Here is a 16,016-nt window from a genome sequence, read left to right on the forward strand (position 1 = left end):
ACGGAGACCAGACAATAACAGCCCCCACAATCGGCTAACACATAGAACGCCACTTTGCCAGAGAAAGCAGCAGATTTCCCCAGGAAAGGGCCTCCCATATGAGGGAATTCAGGTAGTAGCACAGGCAGCTTTTGGGGCAAGGGTGGCAGCGAGGGGCTGGGGGGTGCACTTGGCACCAGGGGGGAGCCGGAGGAGGCGTTGCCCCCCGGCACCCACTCTGGCTCCGCCACTGAATTCAGGACCAGAGGGCAGGAAGGAGACCAAAGAAAAATACGACCAAAGGACAGGCGAAAATATCATGGCACGGCCACCTTTGAGCGCTAGCCACTCGTAGTAGCCATTTGTGATAATAGCAAAAGAGCACATGTAAAAAGTTCAAAACACTGCTCGGAAGAATAATATCCACATACCACCAGCCCATCCTGAAAACATTAATTGTAACCAAAAGGACACAAAAAGGTTACAAGGATACAAAGTATCCCAACTGCACTTCACTTTAGGGTGATGTGTGGAGTTTTAACAATACGCGAATGTCACTAGGCGATAGCCTCCCAAGTACTGATATTCTTATGGACTAATCCGTTTCCCTATAGGAATAAAAAAAGACAAGGAAAGTAAAGCAGAAGGCTTTACTTACCTCCAAAAACTCAGGACAGGTTTAAAAAATAAGCATAAAGCAAAAGTGTCTGTTGCAGTCTATGGAAGGAAAGTAGCAAGAAGAAAATCGCTCCTGACAGTCGGGCACTGCCTTCACCAGCTTACCTCTTCCTTCATTAAACACAACCCCAGCTCCGTGAGCTCTGTGGATGCAGGCACAGGCGGTGCCTCAGTTGCCATCATTTCATCATCTAGGTAGACATAAAAATTCCATTACTAAACCATAACGTTAGACGTGTACTGTTTTCAGATTACATGCACGTTTATGTTTTAACATGTGTTAAGGAGGTTTTTAAAAGTCACTACTTGTGGCAAGACTTCGAAAAGCCAACCTAGTGTTAAGGAAGGTTATTCACAACCCCAGTTGAGCATAGCCACGCTATTAAGTAGCACTGACTAAGCAGCAAGGCTAATGAGGAAGGGGAACTGTTGTGTAGTATAGTTAACAATTAGCAGAAATAGTAAATGCAAAGACTCACACAGATAAGCTATACAAATAACACACCAAGGCAAACTTGAAATATTTCAAGTTAAGTAAGTACATGCAACTCACAGTTAGGTCACCCACTATGGGTTACCCACTACCATAGAATCACAAGCAGGTACTCACTGTTGAGATGGATTTCCAAAATCAGCTCTGGTGGAAGATTGGGATTTTCCTCATTAGGCTTGCTGCTTAGTCAGTGCTACTTAATAGTGTGGCTATGCTCAACTGGGGTTGTGAATAACCTTCCTTAACACAAGGCTGGCTTTTCCAAGTCTTGTTATGTTAAATAGGGAAGACACTGTTTAGCCAAAACCCAAATGAAGTTAAGGTAGCTGGGGGTTACCAGACGAAAAAAATTGGTCGACCAGACAAATGGTCGAACCAATTTGGTCGAAAACCAAATGGTCGAATTTTTTTTTATTTTTATTTTCACCCCTTTTTTTTTTTGGGTGGGTCCAACCCCCAACCCCCTTTTTTTTCTAAAAAACCCATTTTTGTATAAAACACGAAAACCCGAAAAATAAATATATAATTCAAAAAAAAAAATCGACCATTTGGTTTGACCAAATTGCGTCGACCAAATGTCATTCGACCAGTTTTAGGTCGACCAAATGTCTGGACACCGTAGCTGGGCAGTTAAGGCCTAGTCTCAGAAAAAAAGTATACGTTGTCTATGGCTACAATGAGTCCACAGAGAGCAACACCAATAATTCAGGTTAGACTAAGTATATCAAAATAGTTATTTATTAGGGCTATAAAAAAGAAATCACAGGCAAGTATTGCCAATCAAAACCATATATACACATTCACCATTAGAAGAATACAAGTGCATATTAATTAGTTACCAGTGTTTAACAGGTGAGTACTCGGATGCAAGGAAAGTGGAAGGCAATAGACTAAGCACCAGTACAGACTCTCTCCATCTTATGAAGCCCAACCCTAAAAGAGCATGGGGCCTTCTGCCAAAACGTCACAAATTTCAATATATACCTCTTCATGTAAGGTATTCAGAAATGAAGCAGTGGGCAGGTGCTTTATACCGTTTTTCAAAGTTGTTTAAGTACTTCCTAAAAATCAGGTAGGATTCCCACTTTATCCTATTCATCAGCTATATCCTAAGAAAGGATTCTTAGCCCATGCTCGACTCCAGAGGCCAGGCGAGACGAGTTGGGGAAAAGGACTTGCCATCCAATGTTGCCCTATGGAGGACGAGAAGTGACAGAAACAGGTATGTTAATTTACCCCCCTGATGCGAATGTGTCCAGATACCACTGCAGGTCTTCCAGAATGATTGGGGACGAAATCTCCTGTGCTTGGTTTGGGGGGAGGAAAGCCCAGAGACAAGGTCACTTTCTGGGTCAGTAGATGGTCGTGTTGCTCAGCAAACGTTTCCAGTCAGCTTCCAGAAGACTAACCCAAATGAAGAAAGATGAAGACTTATGTGGTGCAGATCCCCTCAGAACAACTCATGGGATTAAAGGATTATTCCAATGAAGGTCACCACGGTCAGGCGGCAACAGGCGATCGTACAGTGGCTGTTGGGCAAGATTGTATGCAGTACCCTGTGGGAGACTGTACCAGCCTTGACCTCTTGGGAATAGTTAACCCAAACTTTGGTATAAGCATGTACTACACAAGTAGGTAAAGTGACTGAGCAGCCAGGCTTATCTCAAGTGGGGTCAATGTGAGCTGGACCAGAGCTCCAGGAAGATCCTCCGGACTCCCAGGAAGCAGGACTGACCGAGCCTGAGCCCTATCAACAGAGTGCGGGACCCCAGAAGCAAGGAAAGTCCATCTCGACAGCCAGGAACCGCAGTGTTTCTAGTTTCGGTAGACGCGAGGAGCTGAAACACTGAACAGCCACTAAAAGCGAAGTTTGCCGGTTCCGAGTTTTGACCATCCCAGTGCAGGAGTAGCACCAACCCCCCCCCCCCCCCCCCCGACGTCCTCCATCTTGACCCCACGACCAAGGCCCCGGAACAGTGAGATCTGCAGAGCTGCACAGGAACAGGAGTCATCTGCTGCATCTTTTCGCCACTTTAAAGGTACTGTATAAAGTCTGAGAGAACTTGCCTCTTGCCGTAGAGTTGCTTGCATCTTCTACTACTCACAAGTCTTCCAGCTTGTGGCCCTACATTGATTCATCTTTTTCTTCAAAGACTTCTGAAACATTGTGCAAATACTTTTCTACTTACCTTCAAAGAAGTGCTTCAGCCCATGTGGACTCTTGCCTATTGACTTTGGCTTAGCCTGTTTTAACTGAATGAATCTCATTGGGTGATCTGAAAGTTCGACTGCTTAAGAAATATTTCTGGTATCTTGTTTGCTCTAATAATCTTTCCCTTTTTCTTTGCTCTTAACTAATTATGATGGACAACAGTAATACATCAATGTCAACAGCACCCTAGCAATTGAAGCCACCTGTGGGTGTAGGTCTCTGCTGTATGCCACCCCAAATGGGTATTTACTGATTCTGAAATAAGAGATTGTGTAATTTTGAAGTATATTTGTGTGGTGTTTTACAGTGCTCCCTTCTGAAGAAGGCTTATATTAACTGACTGGTAAATAAATGAATAATTGTTTTATCAAGAAAACCTGTGTGTAAGTGTCTACTTGAATACTTGTCACTGTGAACCTCTGTGTAACTCCCCTACAGCTCACGTTGGCCCCTCTTGAAATAAGCCTGGCTACTTGTCCACACTACCAACCTGTGTGACTTATACCAAAGATTGGGTTACTACTGCCAGGAGGTCAGGGTTGTTGTAGTGCACCCTAAGGGTACTGCATACAATCTTGCCCAGCAGTAGATCTGCAGATCCTGTTCCTGGGCCTCAGTTGTGGGGACAAGAGGGAGGACGTCTGGAGACTCCTGCACTACGAATTTAAGGTCAGCGGTAGCAATAAGCAAACTTCAGATCAGCAGCACTTTGCGTTTTCAGCTTCCCGCGGCTCTCGCCGATAGCACCACTGTGGTTCTCGGATACCTTAATGGACGTTCCTCGCATCTGGGGTCCGGCACTCTGTTGATGAGGCTCAGGCTTGGTCAGTCCTGCTTCATGGAGTCCGGAGGATCTTCCTGGAGCTCGGGTCGGACTTAAAGACACTTGCTCGATTCTTGTGTTCCTCTCCCTGGCAATCGGTTCCTGCTGCAGCAATGGAAGTACAGCCAGCTCCGAGAGGATTTTCAGATGAGCTTGTCTTGGGGTCGATTAGTCCCACCAACCCAAGGGGAGGAGAAGTCCTTTGCAGGGCTTCTCTAGTTGAGACGAATTCGGAGCTTTAGCAATGCAGCAGGGCTTCACCGGGCAAGCCAACGGTCCAGGAGTTGCAACAGGTGTCTCTTCCAAGTTCCTCTTCGGATTCCTTCATCCAGTGGTCAACTGCCTTTCAAGAAAAAGACGTCCCCTTTTGTGCAGGTTTCTCCCATTCATTCACAGCCAAGCTGTCAGTCACACAGCAGGGTGGCTGTCCTCCAAGGACAGACAGCCATCCCAACACTTTTGGGTGCATTCCTGTAACCAAGGGGATTAAGCACAGGGAGTCTTGGGCGCCTCCCTCACTTCCTGCCCCTGCCAGACACACTGGAGCCAGAGGTGGGCATCACCAGTGAATCCCGCCAAAGACAAAACGAACAAAGGGAACAAACCTGGCTTGGCGCACAGAGTAAATCTCAAGAAGGACCTTTCCAACAAGAAATGGCGAAAAAAGACGACCAGGGCTATTTTGACAAAATGGGCACCCATGGGTGCTTTACTGCAGCTGCAATTGCAGCCCACAGTAGAAACACTCAATGGTAGTAAAAAGTAAACCACGGCCACCAGCCTTTAACTGTAGAAAGGGTAGCATAAAAATGTTACATGAGAAACTAGATAAAGGGGATATTAAGTAACTCCTCCAGCACCCTATTGTAAGATAGTGTGTGCAGGGTCTAGACAGTTACAAAATGTATTTAGAGTCAATTTCACTTCACTGCTCTTGGAAACCGTAGTTTAACCAAGAGAAGGTATTCAAACCTTTAGGAAATCTGGAAGACTTCCCTGTGCCACTGCACTGAAGGTGCTGTGTGACACAATGTAAATAAAATATGCCCAGGGAGTCGTCAGACTCCAAAACCAAATTACAGAAAAATACATGAGAGTGTGAGAAACGGGTCTCTCTCCAGGATAAAAAGGAAAAGTCCAAGAGTCCAGCAAAAGAACTGGGGGTCTCTAAGGTAGAAGGGAATTAGCATGTTTCTGAGAATTCTCCCCAACAGCGGCTAACACCAAAGGAGCCCCAGCACAGCTTCCCTTGAAGTGAGGCAGCTGAAATTGAAAGGACAGCCAACTTGGAGCATAAGCTGAAGATCTAAAAAGTTCAAAGGCTCAACTCGGAAAAACCACTGCTGCAGCTAGGTCGCCCAGGAGAGAGCTGGTCAGTCCACTGGGTGGTTCAGGGGTATTAGGGCAAATAATAGTTTTATACAGATCGGAAAAAAAAAATCTATTTAGAAAGACCTCTTTGTGACTGAACAGAGCAGTCTTTCTAAACCGAACTGTCATGCCCCTGTCACGCATGAGTGGTCGCAGGGCTGACCGGCACGGCGAGACCCAGAGGAGTCGTTGCCAGAGTGTCAGGTGAGTATATGGCGGTCTGCGTGTGTGTGTATGCATGTGTGTGTTGTGCTGGGAAGTGGGTGAAGGGAGAAAGGGGGGTTAAACCCCACCAATGAACAATACAACCAACAGGAGAGGGTGGGGGTGAGGAAAGGATCACCTTCCGAGGGTGCAGTGTGTCATATTTCAGCATTTTAAAGCAGACACAAAAACAGCAGAAATAAATCAGTCCTTTTTGTGTTTGGTCTTTAAAATGCGGAAATATGGCATAGAACCGGTTCAGGGACACATCCGAAGGCACCCAAGTCACGAATACTTGAGAAGGGGATCAGGACTGGCTGTTCCCATAGGTCCAAGGGTCAAAGTACCAACGATAGTCTTCTGACATCAGGCAGACAAGGGCTTCACCGGGTCAATCACTGGAGTCGATGCTGGTCAGCTGTAGGATTCCTCCTCAGGTTTTTTCGTCTTCATGGAAGTCTTGGCCCCAACAGTGACCTGAACAACAGCTGAAGGAGTTCTCCTTTTAGCAAAGATTAAGACTGGGATCAAGTCCACCAATGGCGAGAACATGCACCATTCAAACAGCCAGGGGTTGTTCAATCCTGGACAACCACTGGTCACCAGATCTGCCCAGCAACAGACTTTCGGGCACCAGAGGATGTGGACTGGGACCAAACAGTCCCAGCCCCCCTCCTCTGGCTCTATAACAAAACCTAATGGCCCACAAAAGCAGGTGCTTTCACCGGGAAAAGAGCCTCTATATAAGGCATTGTATGACCTGAAAAGACAGGAAGAAGGCCAAAGAACAAGTGAGAAATCTCACGGCACGGTCATCTTAGGGTGTAAGCACCCTTGAGCAGCCATTTGCGGTAAATGCAAAAGTGCATGAGAAAAATTTCACAAAAAAGGTTAAAAAAAAAATAAAAAGACAATCACACAGCTGCTGTTAGGGAAGATTTCTCCTTAGACAACTTTTCCTCCACATTCTATGGACCACCAAGCTTTTTGCTTTTGTTTTTCAACCTGTCCTGACTTAACAGGGAGCTCCTCTGGCCATTTGCTCATTTTATCATGGGGAACCCGATTAGTCCTTCAGACTATCAGCACTGGGAAACGTTTTCCCTTTTGTCGTTTTACTTTTTTGGTAACTTTTTAACAGTGTACGCATCATCTTACAATGCAGTGCAGCACAGCAGGGATACTTTTGTATCACCCAAGTGTTTTACACTTGGGATTTTTGGTTACTTTTATATGTGCCCAAAAACGGGTGGCAGCAATTACATTTTTAAAATATTGGAATTATTTTTAGTATGCACATTTGCATTTACTCCGTGTGGCTACCAATCATGGCTAGTGCCTAAAATGGCCGTGCAACAAGATTCTTTGCTTGTTCTTTAGCCGTATTGTTTGGCCTTCTTCCTGCCTTCTCAGGTCAGGCAGTCCCGTATATGTTCATACATTCACCTGGGAAAACTGCTGCTTTTTCAGGCCATTGCTGGCTTGGTGTGTAGACCCAGGGTGCGGGTGGGATTCGGGTCCCAATCCACATCTGGGGCAGAGAGTCTAGGTGTGGGGCATGCGTGCAATCCAAGACTGACCCCGATTGGACCAATTCTGGCTGCTTGAATAGTGCAGATCCTTACTTTTGGTGGGCTCAGACTTATTTCCAGCCAGGAATTACGATGAGAAAAGGGCTCCAGGAGCCATTTCTTCAGATTAGCATTGGAGCCAAATATTCTGTATAGAAGAGCAGCCGCTGAAGATCCGTGGATGACTTCCAAATAGGCCCGGCATCCCCTTCCTGCGTTTGACCTGGTGAAGCCCTGCTGGAATACCTGATCTGCGGAGGCCCCGAGCAGTGCTTCAAGCCTTGAACTGGTGGGACCAACAAGTCTCAACGCATTCACGAGGATCCAGTCGGCCTGAGCCTTCGGAAGTGCTCCTGGACCATATGGTTAACTGACCGGCTCTCCAGTGGACTACCTTGGTAGACTCATCCCCGTTCGTCACCAGAACCTCGGTGCTAGCCAGCTCATTCCACAAGTCACCTTCCGATCACATTTCAGCCTCCCGGCTTCAAGAGATCCTGATCTAGAAAGTCTTCTTCGACCGCGACTGGTGAGACGCCGGTCATTGCCGCTGTACAGTGACTGTCAGTGAAAGTCCAGAAGAGTCCAGCATCAGTGAATTCTGCTGGTCTTCTTTGCCAGGGGTTACATTCTGCACCAGCAGCAGACCGGAGAAATCCTCAAGCGCGCTTTGGTCGATCCATCTAGTCATCTGGGAAAATCAGAGTCAGAGGGTAAATAATTACAACGCATTTACCTCCCTCTTTTCTCCTTAGGATAAACTTTGATTATTCCATCTGTTGGAGAAGATTTCCCTTTTTGTGTGAAATTATCTTCACCTGCGAGTCCCCCAACACTTTTTGCTGGACTACTGGATTTTCACTAGTTCCCCTGAGTGAGTGGGAATCTTTTTCCACACTCACTTGTTCTTTTACTCTGCTTTTGGGAACCCATTTGACCTCTTTTTGCTTTCCTCCAACTTTTTTGGCATCTCCATTTTACTAAAGCAGCACACAGCACTTTCTGTGCAGTGTTGCTCGGAGCCCATAGAGCTTACACTGAACATATTACTTACCTGTAACTGTTGTTCTCCAGCATGGGGTCTGGCATGGATTCACATGCTCATGAATATTTCCTGTCAGGCTGGGAATCCTCAGTAAAAGAAAAACCGTTTTGGTTTAGTTTCTAAACTGCCTTTCTCCTATAAGCCAATCACTGGGCTCTGGGTCATACTGCCCCCAGCCAATGACTACCCTCTACCTAAGCCCCTTCTATGGCAGCCATCTTCAGTACATACATGCACAACCACGGGAAGTGGCAAGGCGCAACAGAAGCAATCTCTTACCCTCCTCGCCAAGCGCTCCTTCAAGCAAACCGGTTACGCAGCATTGCTTGGCCGAATCTGGACCTCACCCTGGAACCCTGTCGACAGTAGAATTTTGTGTAGGTGTGCGTCAACCTCTACGAAGCAGCCCTGCAAATGTCCAGCAGGGGCACACCAAACAAACGCCGTTGTAGCAGCAATTGCTCTGATAGAATGGGCTCTCGCACGGCTAGGCAGTGGTCAGCTTGTGAACCAGTGACAATGAGTGATGCAGCCGGAGAGCCACCTGGAAATGGAAGCCTTGTACAGGGCCTTCCTATGGTTCACAGGACCAAAGTTCACAAAAAGCTGAGTTTTTTCCGGAAACTCTTTGTGCGGGCCACATAAAACGTCAGCACTCGAGCCAAATCCAGCAAGTGCAAAGTCCTCTCAGCCGGCGACGAAGGCGTCGGAAAAAACACAGGTAGCACCAAGAGATTGTTGAGATGAAAGTCCAAAGGAACCTTGGCCATTAAGGAGGGGTGCGTCCACAGCAGCACCCTATTCCCGTGGAAAGACAAGTAAGGTGGCTTGCAGGACAGGGCCTGGATCTTACCTACTCTTCTTGCAGAGGTAATGGCCGCGAGGAAAGCGGTCTTCCATGACAGAAACTTGAGCGGAGCTGAAAGCATAGGTTCGAATGGGGGCCCCATGAGCCTAGTCAGCACCACGTTGAGCTCCCAGGGCGGGGCCGAAGCCTTCACCGGCGGGAACGCGGGGAATAATCCATTGATGAATTCCATGACTAGACGGTGCGACCACATGAAAGACCATCCCGAGGATCTAGTGTAGCGGGAGATAGCCGCCAGATGCACGTTGATGGAGGCATGCGCCAGTCCTGATTTCGCCAATGACAGTAGATACGGAAGTACTTGAGGGGCCGTGACCCTCAGAGTGTTGATCTTCTGCGACCGGCACTGTGTCCCAAAGCGCTTCCATTTATGTCCATAGCACTTTAAAGTCAATGACGCCCTGGCGAGCACCTACCTGCAGTCCGCCGGAAGCTCGTAACCACCGAACTCTAATGCTGCAGGAGCCAGGCCTTCAGGTTCAGCGATCCTGGGTCGTGGTGCAGGATTGCGCCTCCTTCCCTGGCAAGGAGGTCCGTGACCACTGGCAGCTTGACTGGAGGGGACGTTGACATGCTGAGAAGGTCCGGGTACCAGATCTGCCTCGGCCATGCTGGAGCGACGAGGATCATCCTGCACAGGTACCGTCTGAGTTGACTGATGACTCGAAGTAGTAGAGGCAAAGGAGGGAACGTGTACAGAAACAGGCCCTCCCAAGGAAAGGAGAATGCATCCCCCCATGTTCCCTGGCTGGGGAACCTGCTGGCGAACCTCCGGCACTTGGTGTTCGTCACTGTCGCGAACAGATCGATCTTGGGACTGCCCCATTTGAAGAAAAGGTTGTCCACCTGATCCTGCAGAAGCTCCCACTCGTGGCAAGAGTGCAGCTCCCTGCTGAGAGAGTCGGCAACGGTGTTCTTTACTCCTGCCAGGTGAAACGGAATGAGGAACATCCCCTGGGCAACGGGTGCCCCCCCTGCTTCCGGATCTAAAACATTGTGGTGGTATTGTCCGTGAAGACCCTCACCACTTTGCCCTTGAAGCATGGCAGGAATGACTTGAAGGCCCAAAACACCTCCCGTAGTTACAGTACGTTGATGTGGAACGTCTTCTCCTCCGAAAACCACAGGCATCTGGCATGAAGACGCCCGGTTTGGGCTCCCCATCCTTCCAGAGACGCGTCCATCATGACCGTCTCCTGATAGGGGGGCTCTGGAAGTCCATGCCTCCGGCGATGTTGGAGCACGCACCCCACCACCTCATCGCCTGACGGAACTCCTCGTCGAGCGCAATCCTGTCCTAGGAGTCTCTGGATATCTGACCCCAACGGGAGTGGACGTATTCGCAACCTGCAGAACCAAATCAGGTATATGCATGACGACGACATGCCGAGCAGCAACTTGATTGTCCTCACCATGGCGATCTTCAGTGCTAACAGCTGTTGCACCTTGCCCAAAATGGCCGCTATCCTCTCCTTCAATGAAGCCGCCAGGCAGGACACTGTGTTGAGCCTGGCTCCCAGGAGCAGCACGTCTTGCGATGGAGTAAAGCAGGATTTTGCATAATTCACAGAGAACCCCAGATCCATCAGAAGACGGACGGTCCTCGCCGTGTGATCAACGGCAATGTCCTTTGCACTGGCCCAGAGCCAGTCGTCCAGGTAAGGGTACACATGAATCCCCTGTAGTTGCAGATGGGCCGCCACCAGCGCCAGGCACTTTAAGACCCTGGGTGCCGACTTCAGTCCAAAGGGAAGAGCCTTGAACTGGTAATGCCTCCCTTGGACGATGAAGTGCAGGAACTTGCGATGCCTTTTGTGTATGGGGACGTGGAAGTACACGTCCTCTAGATCCAACTACAACAAAGTCTCCATGCTCCAGCTGGCTGAGCATGTGCTGTAGCATGACCATCCTGAACTTCTGGGACTTTATGTACTCGATGAGTCATCGTAAGTCGAGAATGGGCCTCCAGCCCCCGGTCTTCTTTCTTACTGGAAAGTATCTTGAGAAAACTCTGGTGCCCCAGAGTCGCGGTGGGACCAGCTCGATCGCACCTCGCCTTAACATGGCCCGGACCTCCAGCAGCAGCTGAGGGACGTTTTGTTCCTGCCAGGCCACTGGTGGTATTCAAAGAAACTTTTGTTGAAATTCCGTGGGCGAGAGCATCCAGCACCCAACGATCGGTGGAGATAGTCTCCCACACGCCGACGAATGTTCACCAGCCAGCCTCCCACCAGTGCATGGGTGGGGGCACGATATCCTGGCCGGTTCAATTTTGCTTGGAGGCCGACACGTCACCTTGAGGTCCTTGACGATGATGGCGGCCACCTCTGAAGGCCTTGGAGCGACCCATGTTGGCTTCCTAGGTCGAAGAGCGAGGGCGTTGGCGGTAAGAGGATGTTAGGCAGAATCCTGTGCAGTGCCCTTAGGGGCCTCTACACACAATTAAGACTACAGGTGGTGATACAAGTTTTACCTTTGGTACAAGCCTGTACTACTATGTCATAGTGGTAGCAGTGGCGGAGCAGCCAGGCTTATCTCAAGAGTATATGAGCAGTAGCAGAGATTACACAAAGGACCACAATTACTGTGACTCAAGCAAACTCTGACTCAAGGTTTCAGGTAGAAAAATAAAAGTACATTTATTTTTGAACCATTCGTTAGAAACACAACACTTCTATTAAACTTCAATAAAAACCGCACGTTAAATATACTACAACTAACCAATTCACTTTGTACAGTAAGTCTCAAGGTAAGTACCCTGTGTTTGAATGAACCAGTGTTAGGCACAAAAACACGTTCCCGCGGATACGATTGCGATCACTTTTTGACAGTTCGGTCTAAACAAAAACAACTACTAAACAAACACATATCCGTGACATGAAATGCTACCGGGGCAAAAACACACTTAGCACCCGAGATACACAGAGGGAGTTGGAGGCAAAAATCACAGGCAATATTTTGGTTAGGCAGGCAGAATCGAGAAACAGACAGGAGTTCGAAAGTCAAGGGGCCGGAGCCAGGGTCGAAGGACACCAGGGCCAGTTGCCGAAGATCACACGGTCTAACAGTTGACGATTCAACGGAGCCAAAAGTACTTCAATATTGTCAATGTTCGGAAGCAAAAGTTATAAGAAGGAGGGAAGACAAGGTCAAGCCTTGGAAATTAAGAAAAAGGGATTCACCCAGTTTCCTCAACAGAACACAGTACCTTGTTCCAATGGCGCGCTGGTGCCCTGGCAGTTGTTCCTGTTGGTTTCCCGCAGACCCACGATTCCTGGAGCTTCGTCGAGAAGGGAGGACCATCTGAAGGGGGTCTGCACCACACAGGGATGAGGTCGGCAGCAGCGACACGGAATAAAAGGTGCGCTCCTTAAAAACAGGAGAGGCTCTTCAGGTGGCTATCCGGACCACTACAGCAGTGTGCAGCGATTTCGACCACGGAAGAGGATCCTCTGGCTGTAGAAGAAGAGCTGGTTATCCCCACCAAGCTCAAGGGAAGAAGACTCCGGACTGGATCTTCTGAGTCGTTGAAGGGCAGATAGCTCAGGATTGCAGCAGGGCTTCACCGGGACGGGGTAGTTGCAGCAGCCGTCGTTCTCTCTGCTTCTCTACGGTTCCTTGTAGTTCCAGTGGCGACTCTCTGACTTCTAGCCCAAGAGACCTGCCTTTTATGCGAAAACCCCCCATTCATGCAGCCTGGCTGTCAATCACCCAGCAGGGGGGTTGTCCAGCCATAACAACTACCCTGGCCAATCATGACAAAGTGCGACTTGGGTTTCCTAGGATACCCTGTGCAGGGGGTGACTACACCCCTCCCTCACATTCAGCCCACCTAGACACCCAGGCGCCTTGAGGAGGGCTTCTGGGCAGAAGCCCGCCAAAAGACAGTGAACAAAGAAGGCAAACCTAGTTTGCTGCGCAAAGCAAAACACAAGAAGGACTTTAACAAAACGAAATGGCGAATAAACCCAACCAGAGCCAAAAGAAAGACGACTTGGTCAAGCGGGTTTATGTTCGAGGCTGATATAATAGCCAAGAACAATACCACGTTTATCTAATATAATCGCAGTAGAAAAGTTAGGGTAGATACCACTGCCACCAGCCAAGTCTAAATGTTAAAAGAGCGAAACAATGCTCTAGAAAGTACAGATAAAAAGGGATACGAGTTAACCCTTCCCAGTATTCCATGGAAGATGGGGTGTACTTGATCTGTGGTAGATTGACTAAGTAAAGTTAATGGTAACTTTACCCTTTTCTGGGGGACAGTAGTCGCCTCAGAAATGGAGTCGAGGGAAGTCTCAAAGACAACCCTGTGCCACGGCACTGAAGGTGCTGTGTGACACACACAAAGAAGGGGGCTACTGAAGTGGTCCACAATCACAAAAACGGAGGGAAACACATAGCGAAACACAGGTAAGAGTGGGGGGAAAAGCTCTCACTCTTAGCAGGTGGAAAAAAATAAACTCCAGAAGTCCAGCAAAGCTGCTGGGGGACTCACAAGGTGAGGGAAATTAGCCATAAATGAGAATTCTCCCTAACAGAGGATGAACCCCCGACGAAACCCTTCAAAAATCTGTTAGACTTCCCGCCTGAAGAACAAAAGGACGGTCGTCATTGCTGTAGAGTGCCCAGGGCACGGGCCATCTCTGTGTCCGTCTTGATGGCCTGGAGGGATTCATCGACGGCCTTCCCAAACAGGTTGTCTGTCGAACGGCATGTCCAGGACCCTCGTCTAAAGTTGGTGCCCTTGAGCCAGCCACGCCGGTGAAGGCAAACCCCGTTTCCCATCTGGCGGAAACCAGTGTCCGTAATGTCCGGGGCCACTGTGATGGCGTGGTCCGACGCCACCTCGCCTTCCTGGAGGATCTCCAATGCCTCGACCCGCTTGTCATTGGGGAGGAAGTCCAGGAGCGGAGCCATCTTGAACCAAAGCTCCCGGTCGTATCTGGCCACGATCGCTAGGGCGTTGGCAGCCTTGACCATCGTCGCCGTTGAGTAGATAACCTTTCTACCCAGGGAATCCATTTTTTTCCCTTTGTTGTCTGGGGGGGCGGAAGAAGAGGACACCAAACTAGACTTTCTTCCTGGCGGCCGCCGAGACCACAGAGTAAAGAGATGGTTGAGATCGTAGACACTTGGGTGCAGAGTCCAGCATCCTGTACTTCTTTTCAAGTTTGTCTCTCTTCACTGGGGCTGAGGTGGTGTTAGGCAGAAACCTATGCAGTTCCCTCTAGGACCACTGCAAAAGATTTAGGACTACAGGTGTTTGGCAGTAAACCCACTTGGTAGCAGTCTGTACCACACAGATTCACTTGGTAGCTGTGGCTGAGCAGTCAGACTTCCCTCAAGAAGAGTTAGGCAGTATACAGAGTATTCACAATAGGTCAAAAGAGCATAGTAGAACAAGTAAACACTGACCAGAGCTTGGTGTAAAAGAGATATAATTATTTATTTAAAACCACATCTAGTAAAACAAACAGGCACTAATGTTAAGCAGTTCAAAAACAGTCACTAAAAGATCTACACTCCCTTAAAAGAATATTAGACAATTCTTAAGTAAAGCCCCACTTATTTTCAGACAGCGGTGAGCGCTTAACGGAGATGGCACTCTAGCAGAGTATAATTTGAAACAGATCCCAGCACTTTCACAAGAACACAACAAGAGAGGAAGGCCAAGTAAAACCGTGAAGTTAGAGTTCAGAAGGCCGGATCCACTTTACGAGGATCAGAACGAAATGTGTCCAAGGTCACACGGTTGCAGTGTACAAAAGTCTTGAAAGGGTTCAAAAAAAGAGTTGGACCAAAGAAAGGGACCAGTTAGATGGTCAAGGCGGCCAGCCCAGTCCAGAAGGTTAAGGGATTATTATTACCTTGTACCAATCTTTAGAAAGGGAGGCATGGTGGACACGGTACCTTAAAGTGGTGAGAATACTCCAGCAGGGGCAGTTGTTCCTGGCAGCAGATGCAAGTCGGTGCTTCGTCTGGGGAAGAGAGGATCTCGTCGGGGAGGAAGACAGGAGTCTGTTGCACTGCCATGGAAGAAACCAGCCGCGGAGTTCTCAGGTAAACGGAGCAAACCTTTTATTCGCAGTCCATTGGTAAGTGGCTATCCGGTTGCCGGGGTGCTTGGCACGGGCAATTCGACCACAAGCCGTCCTGGGATGCGAGGAAAAGAAGGTAAACGGGTTGCGCCCACCAGTCAGGGGAAGAAGCCTCTCCAGCCGGGAGATGTTCTCTGTCGTCGGGAAGTGGTGAGTCGGTTCCGCAGGGCTCCACCGGTGGCGTCGTCGTGGTAGGTCGGCTCAGCTTCTCCCTCGTCGGATTCTCAGGTCCTGTGGCGACTTCTGAAGTGCCAGTCCCCAAAGCCCAGCTTTTATGCCGCACACCCCCATTCACTCAGCCTAGCTGTCAATCAAACATGCTAAGTGGTGAGCCGGCCGGCTCACCACTTGGGCCAATCACACAAGAGTGCGACTTGAGTTACCAAGGTAACTCAGTCCAGGGTGCCTAAACCACCTCCCACACCCCCTGTGGTAACCAGACAGAGTGGCACCACTTTTGGAGGCTTCTGTGGAGAAGCCCGCCAAAACGTGGAACAAAGAGCTCGACTTGGGTTGGAGTAACAGAAGAGAACACAAACACCATTTTAGAATCGAGTCCTGGCAAAAAATACCAACCGGCGAATGAATATTAATTAAATAAACCGGCGGTATGTTCGAGGCTATGAGAATTAAATAATTAAAGTTGGTAGCCTCGAACAATGGGAAGATCC

At 48.8% G+C, this 16,016-nt stretch overlaps 1 protein-coding gene across 1 annotated transcript in view; it reads right to left on the reverse strand.

The window, feature by feature from the left end:
- LOC138468323 (exportin-5-like) overlaps positions 1–16,016 on the reverse strand; it is a 1,170,237-nt gene that overhangs the window by 132,486 nt on the left and 1,021,735 nt on the right. The window contains exon 28 of the mRNA XM_069608829.1: positions 763–848. Coding sequence (XP_069464930.1) covers positions 763–848 — 86 coding nt within the window. The remainder of the gene's footprint in view (positions 1–762; positions 849–16,016) is intronic.

The sequence above is a fragment of the Ambystoma mexicanum genome, chromosome 4q, assembly GCF_040938575.1.
Source record: "Ambystoma mexicanum isolate Mex_15411 chromosome 4q, UKY_AmexF1_1, whole genome shotgun sequence".
NCBI lineage: Eukaryota > Metazoa > Chordata > Amphibia > Caudata > Ambystomatidae > Ambystoma > Ambystoma mexicanum.